Consider the following 17,953-nt stretch of genomic DNA (forward strand, 5'->3'; position numbering starts at 1 on the left):
ACAGCCTTTTTCCTTTGGGTTAATTGCTCAATGAATGACATTTTTTTATCCTGCATGGAATTTTAAAGAAAAGCCTGTCATACAGCAGCAGTTTCTGGTGTTTCGTAGGACTTTCTGCAAATGCACACTTGCAAAGGTGAGACAACTTTGCATTTCAGATTATTTGATTATTTCTTTATTTGGGTTGACTCTGACATATTCAGAAAAAAAAAATGTTTTCTGTACGCTCATGTTTAAAGTAGGGAAACCTTAATTTTAAACAAATGACCCATCATGTTCTGTTTTCTTTTAGGACCTGCTCCAGATATAGTTTCGGATAAAATCTACCAAATCAGCAAAACTTTGGAGGAATATGCCATTTGTCCTGATCTTAGAGTTGATTTATCACGCTTAGGCAGACAAGAATTTGATCTGGAGAACAAATTCAAACCTTTCCGAGGTATCAATGCATGCTTTTATGCATGCTACATCTGTTGATTTTAAATACTAGAATTGCTGAAGAATGATAATGGGTAATTATTTAAGCAGAACTTCAGGTCTTCGAAATGCCTTAGTACAGGTTCCGAAATACTAGGCATTATGGGTAAGTCTTGTGTTTTTTCACCTGTAAAGAAACTGCAAGCCTTTAGCCAAACACCTTTGCCAAATATGTGCGCTTAGGCTTGCTAGCTGTTAAATACCCACACATTAACGATTTTGTACTAGGATTGGTTTGTTCATGGAAGTCTAATTGACGGGAGAGTTAGTTTATGAAAGTCCCAGCTTATTCATTCTTTGCTTAAGTTTTCTGAAAAGTTGTAGGATATGTGAAGCACTATGCATCTGATGACTCCAAATGTAAACAGAATGCTTAAGCATGTGTTTGATTTTAAACATATGAATACTTTTATGCCTACACTTAATTTAAATTGAGCAAACCAGCTGTTTCATTCCAAAGGAGTAAAAACCATTTTAGAATAGAATTGAATATATAATAAACCAGGTTGGAAGAGACCTTCAAGATCATCGCATCCAACCCTTCAACCAATCCAACTCACCTAATCAACTAACCCATGGCACCAAGCACCCCATCAAGTCTCCTCCTGAAATCCTCCAATGATGGCAACTCCACCACCTCCCCAGGCAGCCCATTCCAATGGGCAATCACTCTCTCTGTATAGAACTTCTTTCTGACATCCAACCTAAACCTCCCCTGGCGCAGCCTGAGACTGTGTCCTCTTGTTCTGGTACTGGCTGCCTGGGAGAAGAGACGATCATCTGCCTGTCTACAACCTCTCTTCAGGTAGTTGTAGAGAGTGATAAAGTCAGCCCTGAGTCTCCTCTTGTCCCAAAACAGTCAAAAAACCAAGGAAGAGGTCCAGACAGTATTTCAAATACTGCAAAACTCCATGTGGCTGTAAGAATTCTTCATCATTCCTGATGTCCTAGAACTAAAGCCAGTGTATGTGCAGACAGAGTACAATTTGATGAATAGAGTTTTTGACTAACCCCCCTTAAATCTTAAATTATTATTTATTTTTTTAATTGGAAAGAATATGTTTGGCTTTTTTAGACAAACATGAATCAAAGAGGATTCACATCCAGCACCGTTCTGGAGTTGTATGACTGCCAGAGTTTTAAATTTTGCTTTTACAACTTTTTAATCTCTCCAAATTGGACTTTTCTGAATGAAAAATCTATTTTTGTACTACCAACACACAGGTAGTATAAAAATAGATTAAAATAATTGCAATTTGTCTAAATGTTTTTCTCAGGAAAAATAATTTACTAGTCATTTCTTCCCTGGGACAGTAGAGCTACCAGGGATCCATGATGAAGTAATTTAATTGGCTTATAAGTGCAAGAATAAGTATACTTTACACAGGTCTGAATGCATAATTAAAGTGGAGAAAAAAATGAGAATAGTAATTTAACAAGTATTTTAAGATACTCTGTATTGAAAACTCCTACATTTTCACTTGTGTGAACTAACTCCTGTGAATTGACTTGCTGGAACATGTCCAGAGAAGGGCAACAAAGTTGGTGAGGGGTTTGGAGCACAAGCTCTGTGAGGAAAGGCTGAGGGAGCTGGGGTTGCTTAGCCTGGAGAAGAGGAGGCTCAGGGGAGACCTTATTGCTCTCTACAACTACCTGAAGGGGGGTTGTAGCCAGGTGGGGGTTGGTCTCTTCTCCCAGGCAACCAGCACCAGTACAAGAGGACACCGTCTCAAGCTGCTCCAGGGGAGGTTTAGACTGGATCTTAGGAAGAAGTTCTTCACAGAAGAGTGATTGGCCATTGGAATGTGCTGCCCAGGGAGGTGGTGGAGTCACCGTCACGGGAAGTGTTTAAGGCAAGATTGGGTGGGGTGCTTGGTGCCATGGTTTAGTTGATTAGATGGTGTTGGATGATAGGTTGGACTTGATGATCTTGAAGATCTCTTCCAACCTGGTTTATTTTGTTCAATTCTATTCTAATCATGGCTACAGAGGTGTTGAAGGAACTGAGAATAAACCAGTTGGGTTTGGCTGGAGCTAAAATAATTTTTATATTTAAATCTTACATGCACTTTATATTAACGTGTGAGTAGCTCCACTGAAATTGAGGCATTTGTTCATATATGTGAAGTGTAGAGTCAGCTCAATAAATACCATTACGAGCAGGCCGTAGAAGATACGCAGTAATGTGATTTTAATGAATCCTGGAGACATTCAACATATATCATAGAATTAGATCACTTTTAAATAGGTTTCACAGATTCTTTTTGAGCTTTGAGAACTGTCTCTTTGGTTCTTCATTTAAGTGTATTGTCACGGTCTATTTTTCTACAGAACATGTCAGAAACATGAGGGAATGTCTGTCATTTTCAGATTATCCTAAAGAAGAGTATTAGGGCAAGGTCAGTGGTTCTGAGGAAGGCTGATATTCTACATAGTAATTTAACTTGTAATGAAAATATTTCAAGATACTCATTTAGCCAGATAGAACTGTTTGGTTTTTTTTTTTTGTAGCATATGCTTTTTAATTTAATCAGGAAAAATAGTATGTTCCAAGATGACTGTGAAGCATGACTTTTGATTGTTGTTTGGTAACTGCTTTCATTATGCTATGAATTCATTTTAGTTCAATGTTTTACATCCAGAAGAACTAGAAAAATTGTAGCTCTCTTCTGTGAATTTAGAATTCAGATTAGCGAGGCCTTAGCAAAACCCAGATGTTGTATCTGAGACTAACTTTCCTAAATCAGTGAGATATACAAAGCAAAGGTATAGTGGTAAATTGACAATAAACTGAAGACACATATTCCAGGTGCCAAAACTGAGAATAGGTTGTATGTCACCCCTGATGGAATGATAGATGGGAGGTGTGGCTTCAGTGTGACACGGACATCTTCCATCCTCTGAAAGTAAACCTGTTCATCTTGAAAAGTTGCTCAGTGATTCAGTGACTGTTAAACAAAGAGTATTCTTGTGAATGTTTTTAGTGAAATAGAAGCTGTCAACTTACGTTATCTCTGCAGTTCTTTAGCAGGCAAAAACGTGATCTTTGCATACCTTAAAGCCTGATGGTAGCCACTCTGAAATCAGTAGAAGACTTGGACTTTGCTTCTGTGGGCTTCAGAGCGAATCCATATTATGTAGAGGTTGCAACACTCTGATTTTAGTTGAAATGCATAGTTAATGTAAGTGTGCTGAAATAAATATTTTCCTATGTGTGAACTGAAGTGATTTTTCTTTCTTCCTAATTTTTCTAGTGGAAATTGTGGATTCTGTGGATATCTACCTCAATCTCCTTCGAAGTATCTTTGACTTCAATGCAATCAGAAATTTGCTGACTGGACCCAACCAGATTAAAATAAGGATTGATGCCATGAATGGAGGTATGAGCTGTCCTAAGTTGCTATCAGGACAAAATTGTAGGTATGCTGCAATAGCTTCCCAGTAAAGGTGGTGCTATGCAGTACTTTCCCAATAAAGGTACAAGGTATGGAAGTCACACTTTTTAGTAAAGTTAGGGGTAATAGGAAAGGATTTGAACATTGTACTAGTAACAAAGGCAATCTTAACAATGGGATAGATCCCTTATTAGGCAAAGTGATTTAACTTCCTTGATAAAGGAGTGAAGGCACATGTGTCCGATAAAGGTACTGTTTTTGTATTTGGAAGCAAGCTTGATGCGGTAATCTTGCTTTGAGAGTGTGATGAAATGTTTTGCAGTGTGCAGTAATCAAGGGGGTTACCAAAAGTAAATTCTAAATGGTGTAAAATTAGTTAAGGCTAAATAAATTGTGCCCAAGATTCCTTGAAGAGTTGGCAGAGACCTCTGTCTCTCTACTGTTAACAGTTAAAATACTCCGGTGTACTGGGGCAAAGATGAGATTGTCACAGCAAACAGCAGGCGTCCCATTTTTGTGCCAATAGTAAAAAATTATAAGTGGTGTTAATTGACAAACCATAGAAAAGTATGAGATCTGTCTTAAGCTACATCTTGAAAAAATAAAGATAGATTTCTGTAAATAATGACTCGAAGGATGGGAATGTAAACAATATTCTTCAGTATTACCATTTGGAAAACAAATGTCACCAAACAAATGAGGTTTCATTCTATAATGAGAGGCTGAAGCCAGACAGGTTTAAACTGAAATGTAGCTCATGTGTTCACCAAAGATAGTTGAGATTGGTCCTTTTCTTTGTGCCATCAGATCAAAAGACTTTCTGGACAAGATACATTAGCCAAATGTGAGTCACCATTTGCTCTAGTTAGTACAATTTGGGAGTGAAGCAGGAGAAAGCCAGCACATGAGATAGAGTAGTCAATCATGTTCACACAGGGAAGCAGAGAGCGCAGCCAGTTTTTGATGTCTGTTAAGCCACCAAATGTGTATAATTATGATACATAATAGCATGAGCTGGAGTCTCAGTTGACTTCAACAAAATGAGGTTACATTGGAGTTAGTTTTGAGAAGGTTTTTATTTATCCCTTTCACGGTCATAACTAAAATGTGGTAAAATTCTTTGATGAACATGAGTTGGAGTGTTGAGGTAAGTTTGTTTCTCATTTGTATTCCCCTGTTTTTTATTTTCCTTGCTGTAATGTATTAAATTGGTTTTTACATTCCAGAACACATAGAATATCATCTTTTATTCTAGTGAGAAAAACCCTTCTATGACCATTTCTTAACTTAAGAATGGGGAAAGAGGACTTGAATCTTTCACCATTCAGTGATTACTTTTGCACTTCCACTAGTGAAAAACTATGTTTTTAATGAGTTTCCAACTGATTATTTACTGGGGGGAGCACTCACATACTCTTCTGTGAAATAATTGGTTTTTATTGCTAGGACTGATGTACAGAACTGCTGAGAGTATGTTTTGTATTATGTCTCCATGGTGCTGTGAAAAATTTGAATGTCAAGCATATGCTCTTGTGACTGCATGGCAGATTTCTATTTTTTGCAGTTATGGGACCTTACGTGAGAAGAATCCTGTGTGATGAATTGGGAGCTCCTGCAAATTCTGCCATAAACTGTATTCCTCTGGAGGATTTTGGTGGACAGCCTCCTGATCCAAACTTAACGTATGCAACTGCTTTGCTGGAGGCTATGAGAGGTGGCGAGTATGGATTTGGAGCCGCTTTTGATGCTGATGGAGTAAGTATTTTGATCTGCCTGGAGGTTTCATCATAGTTATTGCTTTGTCTGGGGTCAGGTATGGGACATGTGAGTATAATTCACTTGTTTTTCACTAAACCCTCAAAGCTGAAACCTGTGTTACTTTCAAGTAGAGATGGTAGCATTTGCAACCCATAAATCAGACACATATGTTGTAATTTGTCTCTGACGATGGCTGCAAATCAAGCAGGGTTTGAATGCGGAGTGAGAATTCTTTAAAACTTACACTTGTTTTATCTTGTGCTAGTGTAAGACATTTATTCTCTGGTTAGGAAGAGACAGCACATATAGACAATATGGACTTGCCACAGTCAGTGGTAACTAAGTCCTTTTTACTTAACATCATAAATAGAGGGTAAATAAATAGGTAAATAAAGCACTGAATCGAATTTTTTTGTGGTGGAGGTCTAATTTTTTAATGTCATACTGTCGGCATCATAAACAGTGAAGTATTATTACATAAAGAGCTTTCTGTCCTAACAGGATGGGAGGAAGATGAAAAGGTTCTGAACAACAGAAGCTGTTTTCTGTTGTCAGTAAACACAAAACACCCTCCTACTCTTTGAGTAGTGTATGTCATTGACCAAAAGATTTTCCTACACAAGCATTCTCTGGCAAGAACAGACCTACTAAAGTGTCATGTAGGAGGCTGAAGCCACAACTGATATGGAGCTTTGATTTGCAAGGCTGGAGGGATGGTGGTGTGTCAGTGAGATGCCAGGATGATGCCAATAAACTATTCTGCCCAAAGAGGTATCTGAGTAACTCAGAACCTTTTGTTCCCCCACCCCCGTACCTGTGGTTGATCTAATAACCGAAATTACCACTTCCCAAAACCTGGAATTTAAGGTGCTTTTTCAAATTTCTGTTCTTCCTCAGGACCGCTACATGATCCTTGGCCAAAATGGTTTCTTTGTTAACGCGTCGGACTCATTGGCTATAATTGCTGCCAATCTGTCTTGCATTCCGTACTTTTGTCAGATGGGTGTCCGAGGATTTGGCAGGAGCATGCCTACCAGCACAGCCCTGGACAAGTAAGAGGAAACATTGATTTTTATCATCTTGGTCATTACGTCAGCTATCTCTATGTTTTGTACTACATAGCAACTCCAAAATTGTTAAGTCTTCTCACAGGAGCTTCTAATTTTCACCATCTTTATGTGCTTAACTGTTTTAACTAGTTTTGATGATTTTTTTTTTTTTTTTTGTAGAATAATTTTACCAGGCTTTTCTTCTATGAAAATAGTTTAATTCAACTGGGAAAAATAATTAAAAAGATTAAATATTTTTAGAGTACAAACACTTAGCTAGTAATCCCTTTTCCAAACAGTTTTACTCTTTTTATTAGTAAATGGTGGGTTCCAACCTAACATAGCAGCCCCATGAAAGTTGTGGAAGTTTAAAACAGATAAAAAACTAATTCACAACTAAAGAAGCTTAAAAAAAACCCCAAAATCTGAACAAACAAAATGCCCCTCTTTAAGCCACTGAAATACGTAATCCATTGAGATAAAAAAGTACCCCAGAAGTGTCTAGAGGCAGTCATGAATCCATTCCCAGTTTCGAGGCAGGTTAAAAGTATATCTAAAGCTATTTTTCACAAGCCCAGTCTGCTCTTGCAGACCAGTTTGCTGGACATGCATCTTACTAGCAGTTGATTTTTGAACAAGTCTCATGCAGAAGTACATTTTCTATGAATATGGGCATAAGAGGATTATAGAAAATATTATTGCCATATATATTCTGTGTGGAAAGGGCATTTACTGAGCTAATTGTGTCTCAGGTTTGATCTGGTTGCATAGCTTTACTAACAAGAAATACCTGCTTCTCCTAGTAAATGTGTCTAATGAGGAAACACTAATCTTTGACCTTTTTATAAATAGAGAAAGGCTGGTGGGAGATGTGGTGGTTGGAGGCTGTCTGGGGTCCAGTGACCATGAAACAATTGAGTTTACAATTTACAGTCAAGCTAAGAGGGCAGCAACAAAACCTCTACTCTGGACTTCCAGAGGGTGGACTTCAGGTTACTTGAGGAACTAAACTCAGAAGGTTGCTTGGGAAACAGTTCTTAAAAACAAAGGGGTCCAGAAGGGCTGGACCTACTTCAAGAAAGAAATCTTGAAGGCACAGGAACAGGCTGTGCCAATGTGCCGGAAGATGAGCCGACGGGGCAGACAGCCAGCCTGGATGGGCAATGAACTTCTGAGTGAATTAAGGGAAAAAAAAGAGGGTGTATCATCTTTGGAAGTAAAGTGAGGGAACCCATGAAATGTTTAAGGATGTTGCTAGGTCATGTAGGAAAAAAATTAGATATGCAAAAGCCCATTTAGAGCTTAGACTGGCCTCTGCTGTGAAGGACAACAAAAAATGCTTTTATAAATATATTAATAACAAGAGGAGGGGCAAGGACAACCTCCACTCCTCCGTGGACATGGAGGGGAACATAGTAACAAAGGATGAGGAAAAGGCAGAGGTACTTAACACCTTCTTTGCCCCAAATTTTAATAGCAGGATAGGTTGTCTTCCAGACAGTTGGCCTGCAGAGCTGGCAGATGGAGTCAGGGAGCAGTATAGTTTCCCTGAGATCCAGGAAGAAGTAGTTAGAGATCTGCTCAGCCACTTGGATCCACACAAGTCCATGCGAATGGATGGGATCCATTCTAGGGTGCTGAGAGAGCTGGCAGATGAGCTGGCCATGCTGCTCTCCATCATTTTTCGACAGTCCTGGCTCACTGGAGAGGTCCCAGGTGACTGGGAGCTGGCCAACATGATGCCCATCCATAAGAAGGGCCGGTTGGATGAGCCAGGGAATTATAGGCCTGTCAGCCTGACCTCAGTGCCAGGCAAGATCATGGAACAGGTCATCGTGCGTGTAATCACACAGCACTTACAGGATGGCCAAGGGATCAGGCCCAGCCAGCATGGTCCTGCCTGACCATCCTGATCTCCTTCTATGATCAGGTGACCCGCCTGGTGGATGTGGGGCAGGCTGTGGATGTAGTCTACCTGGACTTCAGCAAGGCCTTTGACACCGTCCCCCATAGCAAATTCCTAGCCAAGCTGTCAGCAGCACTTGGACAGCAGCACTCTGTGCTGGGTTAGGAACTGGCTGGAGGGCTGAGCCTAGAGAGTGGTGGTGAATGGTGCCACATCCAGCTGGAGGCCAGTCACTAGTGGTGTCCCCAGGGATCAGTGCTGGACCCCATCCTGTTTAATATCTTTACTGATAACCTGGATGAGTGGATTGAGTCCATCATCAGTAAATTTGTAGATGACACCAAGCTGGGAGCAGGTGTTGATCTGTTGGAGGGTAGGAGAGCTCTGCAGAGGGACCTTGAGAGCCTGAACAGATGGGCAGAGTCCAAGGGCATGAGATTTAACACATCTAAGTGCTGGATTCTGCACATTGGCCACAACAACCCTATGCAGTGCTGCAGGCTGGGGTCAGAGTGGCTGGAGAGTAGCAAGGCAGAAAGGGACCTGGGAGTGCTGCTTGAGAGTAGTCTGAACATGACCCAGCAGTGTGCCCAGGTAACCAAGAAGGCCAATGCCATCCTGGCCTGTATCAGGAATAGTGTTATTTTGCCCCTGTACACTGCACTGGTTAGGCCACACTTTGCGTCCTGTGTCCAGTTCTGGGCCCCTCAGTTCAAGAAAGATGTTGAGTTGCTGGAATGTGTCCAGACCAGGGCAGCAAACCTGGTGAGGGGTTTGGAGCATAGCCCTATGAGGAGAGGCTGAGGGAGCTGGGGTTGCTTATCCTAGAGAAGAAGAGGCTCAGGGGAGACCTTATTGCTCTCTACAACTACCTGAAGGGAGGTTGTAGCCAGGTGGGGATTGGCAACCAGCACCAGAACAAGAGGACACAGTCTCAAGGTGCTCCAGGAGAAGTTTAGACTGGATGTTAGGAAGAAGTTCTTCACAGAAGAGTGATTTGCCATTGCAATGGGTTGCTCAGGGAGGTGGTGGAGTCACCATCACTGAAAGTGTTTAAGACGAGTTTGGTGCCGTGATTTAGTTGATTAGATGGTGTTGGGTGGTAGGCTGGACTTGATGATCTCTAAGGTCTTTTCCAATGTGGTGTGGTCTATTCTATTCTATTCTACTCTATTCTATTCTATTCTATTCTATTCTATTCTAAATGTTGTGTGTATGAAAAAGTTGATTATCTTTGAAAAGCAAGGATCTTAAGGTGCCTCTGTACTCAGGAAGTTTCTGAGAATTACTAAGTTCATAGCTAGCACCTTTCTCTAATGCCTGACAGTCTTCCGGGAAATACTTGTAGGCAGATGATCTAGTTTAGGGAAATACTTTTAGGTCAGACTTTGCTGGTTTTTTTTCTGTTTAGGGATGGAAAAATCTCATTGTTTCAGTGAAAGCTATCATTATATTGAAATACCATATAAAATAGTTTGACAATCATTTTGGTTGTAAAGCCCATGATATCTGCATTCCTGCAGTACCTCAGGAAACTGATGTTTGAATTGGTCTGTCTTGTTTTAATTCAGTAAACATGTCAGTGTTAGTGTACTGAAACCCCCTTCAATAACTTGGTGACTATTTGAATTATGTTTTGACAGTGTTTACTTAGATTTCTGGAGCACAGATAGTCTCACGGTGATTGTTGCCTTATTTAGTTCTGTGAAGATAAGCCTGAGTATTAAATAAAACTGAGCAATTGATAATGATGAAAGGATATAAATATTTTCCCAGCCATTCTTACAAATACTTATTATTATGAGGTTTGCCATCTGTATCCAGGAGACTTGATTCTTTTTTGTTCCTTTCATTCAGCTTTGTGGTTGGTTTTGTTTTACTTGAAGATTTAAGTTGCATGTTTGAAGTTGGTCACTTTTGTTTTGTGACTCACTTACACGCATAACAATCCAATATACCTGAATTTTAATTTTCTTCAAAAATACCATAATGTTGTCCACAGATTCTCTTGCTTTGTTCGACAAAATTTTATAACCTGCTTAACTTATGAGTGTCAGTGCTGAACTTACTCATTGAGGACACTAGATTAGACCTGAAATCATAGTCAGTAGCTCATCTTAAGCAAACCACTTCTGGTATTTATTGGCTGACTACATGGACTGAGATACATTCCAGGATTCCCAGTGAAGCCCACCATGAGGACCTGCTGAAGTTCAAGGAAAGATGGTTGTCTTTAAGAGGCATTTTTCAGTAAAATTGCAGAATGTTGTCTGAAATCCAGATCACTGCTTGAAGAAGTAACTGACAGAGAGGTTGATTCTCAGTATCATAGTATCAGTCAGGGCTGGAAGGGACCACAAGGATCATCTAGTTCCAACCCCCCTGCCATGGGCAGTGGCACCCCACACTAGATCAGGCTGCCCAGAGCCTCATCCAGCCTGGGCTTAAACACCTCCAGGGACGGGGCCTCGACCACCTCCCTGGACAACCCATTCCAGGGCTTCACCACTCTCATGGTGAAGAACCTCCTCCTCACATCTAGCCTGAATCTCCCCACCTCCAGCTTCATTCCATTCCCCCTAGTCCTATCACTACCTGAGATCCTGAGAAGTCCTTCCCCAGCCTTCCTGTAGGCCCCCTTCAGATACTGGTAGGCCACAATTAGGTCACCTCGGAGCCTTCTCTTCTGCAGACTGAACAGCCCCAACTCCTTCAGTCTGTCCTCATAGGAGAGGTGCTCCAGCCCTCTGATCATCCTTGTGGCCCTTCTCTGGACACGTTCCAGCACATCCATATTCCAGAACTGGACAGAGTACTCCAGGTGGGGTCTCACCAGAGCTTAGTAGAAGGGGAGAATCACCTTCCTTGACCTGGTGGCTACACTTCTCTTGATGCAACCCAGAATCTGATTGGCTTTGCGGGCTGCAAGTGCACACTGAGAGCTCATGTTGTGCTTCTCATCCACCAGCACCCCCAAGTCTCTCTCCTCAGGGTTGCTTTCCAGCCGGTCACTGCCCAGCCTGTATTTGTGCCTGGGATTGCCTCGGCCCAGATGCTGGACCCTGCCCTTGGTCTTGTTGAACCTCATGAGGTTGGCTTGTGCCCACCTCCCCAGCCTGTCAAGGTCCCTCTGGATGGCCTTCCTTCCCTCCAGCGTGTCTGCTGCACCACACAGCTTGGTGTCGTCAGCAAACTTGCTGAGGGTGCACTCAATGCCACTGTCCATGGCACCCACAAAGACGTTGAACAATGTATAGGTTTATGTTGAACTGAATTCCAATTTCATTTATCCATAAGCATAAGAAACAGTTCCACTAGTGTCAGTGAAATCTTAGAGTAGGACAAGACATATAAAAGAATATTTGTAAGGCATTTATGATTCTGTTCTCATTGACTAGTGAGCCAACATGCGAGGAAAAAAGAAAGCCTTTTGGAGAGACAAGAATATTCCCAGTTATGTGCAGTACACCAGTACAACCTGAATCGATACTTCTGAACTAGAACAGAAAATCCTTTCTCTTCTAAAATATGTCTAATACCAGATGATGTGCTGTCTAATGCATTGGACAGCATCTTCACTGTGATTGCTACTGCATGTTGTACCTCCAGTGTCCTAAGTCAAGCATCCTGGCCTGCATCAAGAGCAGTATGGCCAGCAGGAGGAGGGAGGACATTCTGCCCCTGTACACTGCACTGGTTAGGCCGCAGCTCGAGTACTGTGTCCAGTTCTGTTCTGAGCCCCTCAGTTTAGGAAGGATGTTGACTTGCTGGAATGTGTCCAGAGAAGGGCAACGAAGTTAGTGAGGGGTTTGGAACACAAGCCCTATGAGGAGAGGCTGAGGGAGCTGGGGTTGATTAGCCTGGAGAGGAGGAGACTCAGGGGTGACCTTATTGCTCTCTACAACTACGTGAAGAGAGGTTGTAGACAGGCGGATGTTGGTCTCTTCTCCCAGGCAGCCAGCACCAGAACAAGAGGACACAGTCTCAGGCTGCACCAGGGGAGGTTTAGGCTGGATGTTAGGAAGAAGTTCTATACAGAGAGAGTGATTGCCCATTGGAATGGGCTGCCTGGGGAGGTGGTGGAGTCACCATCATTGGAGGTGTTCAGGAGGAGACTGGATGGGGTGTTTGGTTCCATGGTTTAGTTGTTTAGGTGGCGTTGGATGATAGGTTGGATGCGATGATCTTGAAGGTCTCTTCCAACCTGGTCTGGTCTGGACAGATGGGCAGAGTCCAACGGCATGAGATTTAACGCATCCAAGTGCCGGGTTCTGCACATTGGCCACAACAACCCCATGCAGTGCTACAGGCTGGGGTCAGAGTGGCTGGAGAGCAGCCAGGCAGAGAGGGACCTGGGGGTGCTGGTTGATGGTAGGATGAACATGAGCCTGCAGTGTGCCCAGGCAGCCAAGAGGGCCAATAGCATCCTGGCCTGCATTAAGAACAGTGTGGCCAGCAGGAGCAGGGAGGTCATTCTGCCCCTGTACAATGCACTGGTTAGGCCACACCTCGAGTACTGTGTCCAGTTCTGGGCCCCTCAGTTTAGGAAGGATGTTGACTTGCTGGAGCGAGTCCAGAGAAGGGCAACGAAGTTAGTGAGGGGCTTGGAACACAAGCCCTATGAGGAGAGACTGAGGGAGCTGGGGCTGCTTAGCCTGGAGAGGAGGAGACTCAGGGGTGACCTTACTGCTCTCTACAACTACCTGAAGGGAGGTTGTAAACAGGCAGAGGTTGGTCTCTTCTCCCAGGCAGCCAGCACCAGAACAAGAGGACACAGTCTCAGGCTGCGCCAGGGGAAGTTCAGGCTGGAGGTCAGGAGGAAGTTTTACACGGAGAGAGTGATTGCCCATTGGAATGGGCTGCCTGGGGAGGTGGTGGAGTCGCCGTCACTGGAGGTGTTCAGGAGGAGACTTGACAGGGTGCTTGGTTACATGGGTTAGTTGATTGGGTGGTGTTGGGTGATAGGTTGGACGCGATGATCTTGAAGGTCTCTTCCAACCTGGTTTATTCTATTCTATTCTATTCTATTATTCTATTCTATTCTATTCTATTCTATGATGAAAATATTTTGTGCTCTGAGTAAAACATGCAGAAAAGCATGGATAGCACTGCTTGCTTAAATCCTACAGCAGTTTTACGTTACTGCTTACTAGTCAATGATCTGAATCTGTTACTTTTTGTATTTCTTGATGCCTTTTATTCCTTTCTAAGGGACCACGAACAGCTATCGTGGGACCCCTTGGTATATCTGCATGTAAAGGTCAGCCATCAGGCTGCTGCACTGGAAAGAATTATTAAGAAATAATTTCAAAACTGTAGTGTCACTATTAATTCTGGCAGAACAGAAGGAGACAATCACAAAATAGCGTAGGCTGGCAAGAGTACCTGGAGATCATTCAGTCCAACACCCTTGTACAAAGCAGGGTCAATTAGGGTAGGTTACTAAGGGCTGTGTTTTCTTGGGTTTTGAGCATCTCCAAGGATGGAAGCTCCACAGCGTTTCTGGGCAACCTGTGTCAGTGTATCACCACACTAAGCAGAAAGGTTTTTTCATTAATAGAAACAAAATTTCATGAATTTCAGTTTGAGCCTGGCCTGCTCTACCCTTATGGATCAAGGAGAATCTTGCTGACATTAAACAATTCTGTGATTTTTGACCATCTTAGAAAAAAGTAAAGGTCTAACAATTCATGCTTTTGAAGCAGATTGTAAAAGACAGTGCTGAAGATTGGGTTTGTTTGTAGGTCTTTGTGTCTTAATTCCTGTGTACATTGTGTTCAGGCTAGAACTGGTGTGCTGTTGTGGTCTATAAAAGGATATATTAATGTTCAATTAGTGGAGCGATTTAATAAAAATATTAATAATTGTATCAATCACAAAAATCCTGCAAAAAACACTAATTAAAACCTATTTACAGATTTGAGGTGTTCGGTCGTGGAACAGATACCTCACCAGCAGGAACAAGCAGCAATTTAAACAATATGTACAAAAATCCAGAAACAACAAACAGCACTTTAAACTGTAAAGAAAAGGAACCTTGGCAATGAAGCCAGCGATTGCCCACAATGGGGAGGGGGAACTCCAGAATTCCCTAAGGCAACAGGCCTTCAATAGATGCTTATAACAATCAGATATACCTCGTGGCACACGTTAAGAGCTGGACAAACCAAAATGGCATCGACCACGTGGAAGCTGCAGGAGCACCGTTTCACTTTCTGTTGGTGTCTGCAGCTTATTACTGAGGCATGATTTATTCCCAAAGGATTTGTAGCTGAAAGCTTTGTAGAGAGGAGGTTTCTCGGCTGTAATCCTTTTGCAGCAGCGCTCCCTCCTTGCTCCAGTCAAACGAAACTGTCCCAGGGACTCAGCTCCTCTGGGGTTTCGCCTCTCGGCCCCGAGGGGTCTTTGCTGTCTTGTCTGGGTAAACTGAAACACAGTTCAGCTTCCAAGCAAAGCTGGTGGTTCCTTCCAGAGCATGGACAAGTGCAAGACCAGGCTCTGGCTCTTTGGGCTGATACTTATAGATTTCCTGAGGCAATAATGGCCAGTAGCAACACAGATTTAGGGATAAAACCCTGGTATTGCAACCTATAGAAAGCCTTCTTTCCAAACGTGGCCAAAAGCACGCCCACCTGGCTCATTCTGGCTCTGAAACATGTTCAGGCAAGCCTAAAGAACCAGATCTACTAACTTCTGCCTCATTGTCTGATTCAGAGCAATTTTGAGGCTTTTTTGTCCATTCAGGACATGTGCTTAATCAAGTATTTATTAATAAGAAAAGGGAAATGTAAGAATTGGAACTAGTAAGATCTAAGTTCTCCTTTAAGAGATCAGGCAGGTAACAAGTAAGTTCAAACCTGTAGGATGAAACTTTCTGTCTGAAAGAAGCAACTGTTCTGCTTGTGTTCTGACCTTTTAAGATAAGCAGAAAGGAATATATGCTTGTTACTGTAATGTACCTAGAAGTTTTGCTGTCTTTAACCATATATTATGCCAGGTGTGTTAGAATGAGCTAATTGGTACAGCTCTGAGTATTGTGTCTTTTATGGGTTACAACAGTCTTCTAAAAAGGTCATCAAAATATGCATCCAGTGGGTTGACCTTGGCTGACTGACTGTCAGATGCCCACCCAACCACTGTCTCTTCCTCCTCAACAGGACAGAGTGAAGAATCTGGATGAATGAGCATATGGGTTGAAACCACTTGCCAGTGACTAGCATGGGCAAAAGATTTGAGAAAAATTGATGTATTGCCAATTGAAATAGATTTAGATATTGAAAACAGAAAACAGAAATTAAAGCAACACCTCTCCCCAAATTAATTTAATTTATTGCACATTAAAATAGATTTGGATATTAAAAATGGAAGACATAATAGTTAAACCAACACCTTCCCCAGTCCTTTGTGTAAGGCTCAATTTCATTCCATCATGCATCTGCCTTCACTGCTCTAAGTGGTGCAGAGGGATGGCACTGGAGTCCGCCCATAGCATTTCTCCTTTGCTGGTCCTACTTAGATTTCACACTGAGGACCAGCTATAATATTTATGTCATAATTTGAAACAGATTTGTTGGCAGAATAGAATAGAATAGACCAGACCAGGTTGGAAGAGACCTTCTTCCCACTGTTGCCCTGCTCCAGTGTGGGGTTCCTCATGGGTTGCAGTCCATCAGGAAAACATTTGATTCAGTGCGGGTTCTCCATAAGATGCATATCCTTCAGGAACTATGTGTCTGTTCATCATGGTTCTCTCAGTGGGTGCAGGATAGTCAGCTGAACTACCTGGAGCAGCATTTTCTCTCCTTCTCTCTTCTCTGACTTTGGGGTTCAAACAGCTGCTTCTTCCTCAGTCCTTACTGCTGGGCAGCATTTTCCCTGTTAAAGTGTGTTTCCCCAGAGAGACCCCCTGGCTGCTAGGCTTATCTCTGCCCTGTGGTGGGTCTGTTGGAACTACCTGAAACTGTCTGTGTCTGCATGGGGCAGACCTGGTGGCCCTGTCTCACAGAGGCCATGCTTGCAGGTCTACACTGTCAAACCCTACCAAGCACACCTAGCACATTATCTAAAACCAAATCCCTTAAATATGTAAATCTTGTATTGAGACTGTCACTCATTCAAACTAGAATTTATTCCATTTGAGGTAGTGGGTGCATAGCAGACCTTCTTATGTACAATGATTAAGTGATAAATTTTGGTTTTATTCATACTACTTAGTTTGCTGCATTTAATCTTGAACTATGGCAGCTTGAGTTAGTTAGAATATGGCCTTTAATTCATGTGCAGTACCATTCAGTTCCCGGGGAACAGTTGTTTAAAAATCACAGTATCACAGTATCACTAAGGTTGGAAGAGACCTCAAAGATCATCGAGTCCAACCTGTCACCACAGACCTCATGACTAGACCATGGCACCAAGTGCCACATCCAGTCTCCTCTTGAACACCTCCAGGGATGGCGACTCCATCACCTCCCTGGGCAGCCCATTCCAATGACAAATGACTCTCTTGGTGAAGAACTGTCTCCTCATCTCAAGCCTAAACTTCCCCTGCTGCAGCTTGAGACTGTGTCCCCTTGTTCTGGTGCAGTTGCCTGGGAGAAGAGACCAGCCCCTTCCTGGCTACAGCCACTATTCAGGTAGTTGTAGAGGGCAATGAGGTCACTCCTGAGTCTCCTCTTCTCCAGGCTAAACAATCCCAGCTCCCTCAGCCTCTCCTCATAGGGCTTGTGCTAAAGGCCTCTCCCCAGCCTTGTTGCCCTTCTCTGAACACGTTCAAGTGTTTTGATGTCCTTCCTAAACTGAGGGGCCCAGACACTCAAGGTGTGACCTAACCAATGCAGAGTACAGGGGCACAATGACCTCCCTGCTCCTGCTGGCCACACTATTCCTAATGCAGGCCAGGATGCCATTGGCCCTCTTGGCCACCTGGGCACACTGCTGGCTCATGTTTAGGTGGCTGTCAATCAGCACCCCCAGGTCCCTCTCTGTTTGGGAGCTCTCCAGCCACTCTGACCCCAGCCTGTAGCTCTGCATAGGGTTGCCGTAGCCAAAGTGCAGCACTCGGCACTTGGACTTGTTGAATGCCATCCCATTGGACTCCACCCATCTGTCCAGTCGGTCGAGGTCCCTCTGTAGAGCCCTTCAACCCTCTAACTGACCAACATCTGTCCCCAACTTGGTGTCGTCTGCAAACTTGCTGATGACTGACTCAATCCCCTCATCCAGATCATCAATGAAGATGTTAAAGAGGATGGGGCCCACCACTGATCCCTGGGGGATGCCACTGGTGACTGGCTGCCAGCTGGATGTGGCACCATTCACCTCCACTCTCTGGGTTCAGCCCTCCAGCCAGTTCCTAACCCAGTACGGAG

General features: G+C 43.0%; 1 protein-coding gene across 1 annotated transcript in view; it reads left to right on the top strand.

Annotated features, from left to right (window-relative positions):
• Positions 1-292: 292 nt before the first annotated feature.
• LOC137460365 (phosphoglucomutase-like protein 5) overlaps positions 293-17,953 on the top strand; it is a gene marked incomplete at its 5' end in the record, with an annotated part of 77,229 nt that continues 59,568 nt past the window's right edge. The window contains 4 exons of the mRNA XM_068170751.1: positions 293-439; positions 3,732-3,857; positions 5,437-5,627; positions 6,528-6,682. Coding sequence (XP_068026852.1) covers positions 293-439; positions 3,732-3,857; positions 5,437-5,627; positions 6,528-6,682 — 619 coding nt within the window. The remainder of the gene's footprint in view (positions 440-3,731; positions 3,858-5,436; positions 5,628-6,527; positions 6,683-17,953) is intronic.

The sequence above is a fragment of the Melanerpes formicivorus genome, unplaced genomic scaffold (assembly GCF_026170545.1).
Source record: "Melanerpes formicivorus ecotype bairdi unplaced genomic scaffold, bMelFor1.0.p_v2 SCAF_558, whole genome shotgun sequence".
Taxonomy (NCBI): domain Eukaryota; kingdom Metazoa; phylum Chordata; class Aves; order Piciformes; family Picidae; genus Melanerpes; species Melanerpes formicivorus.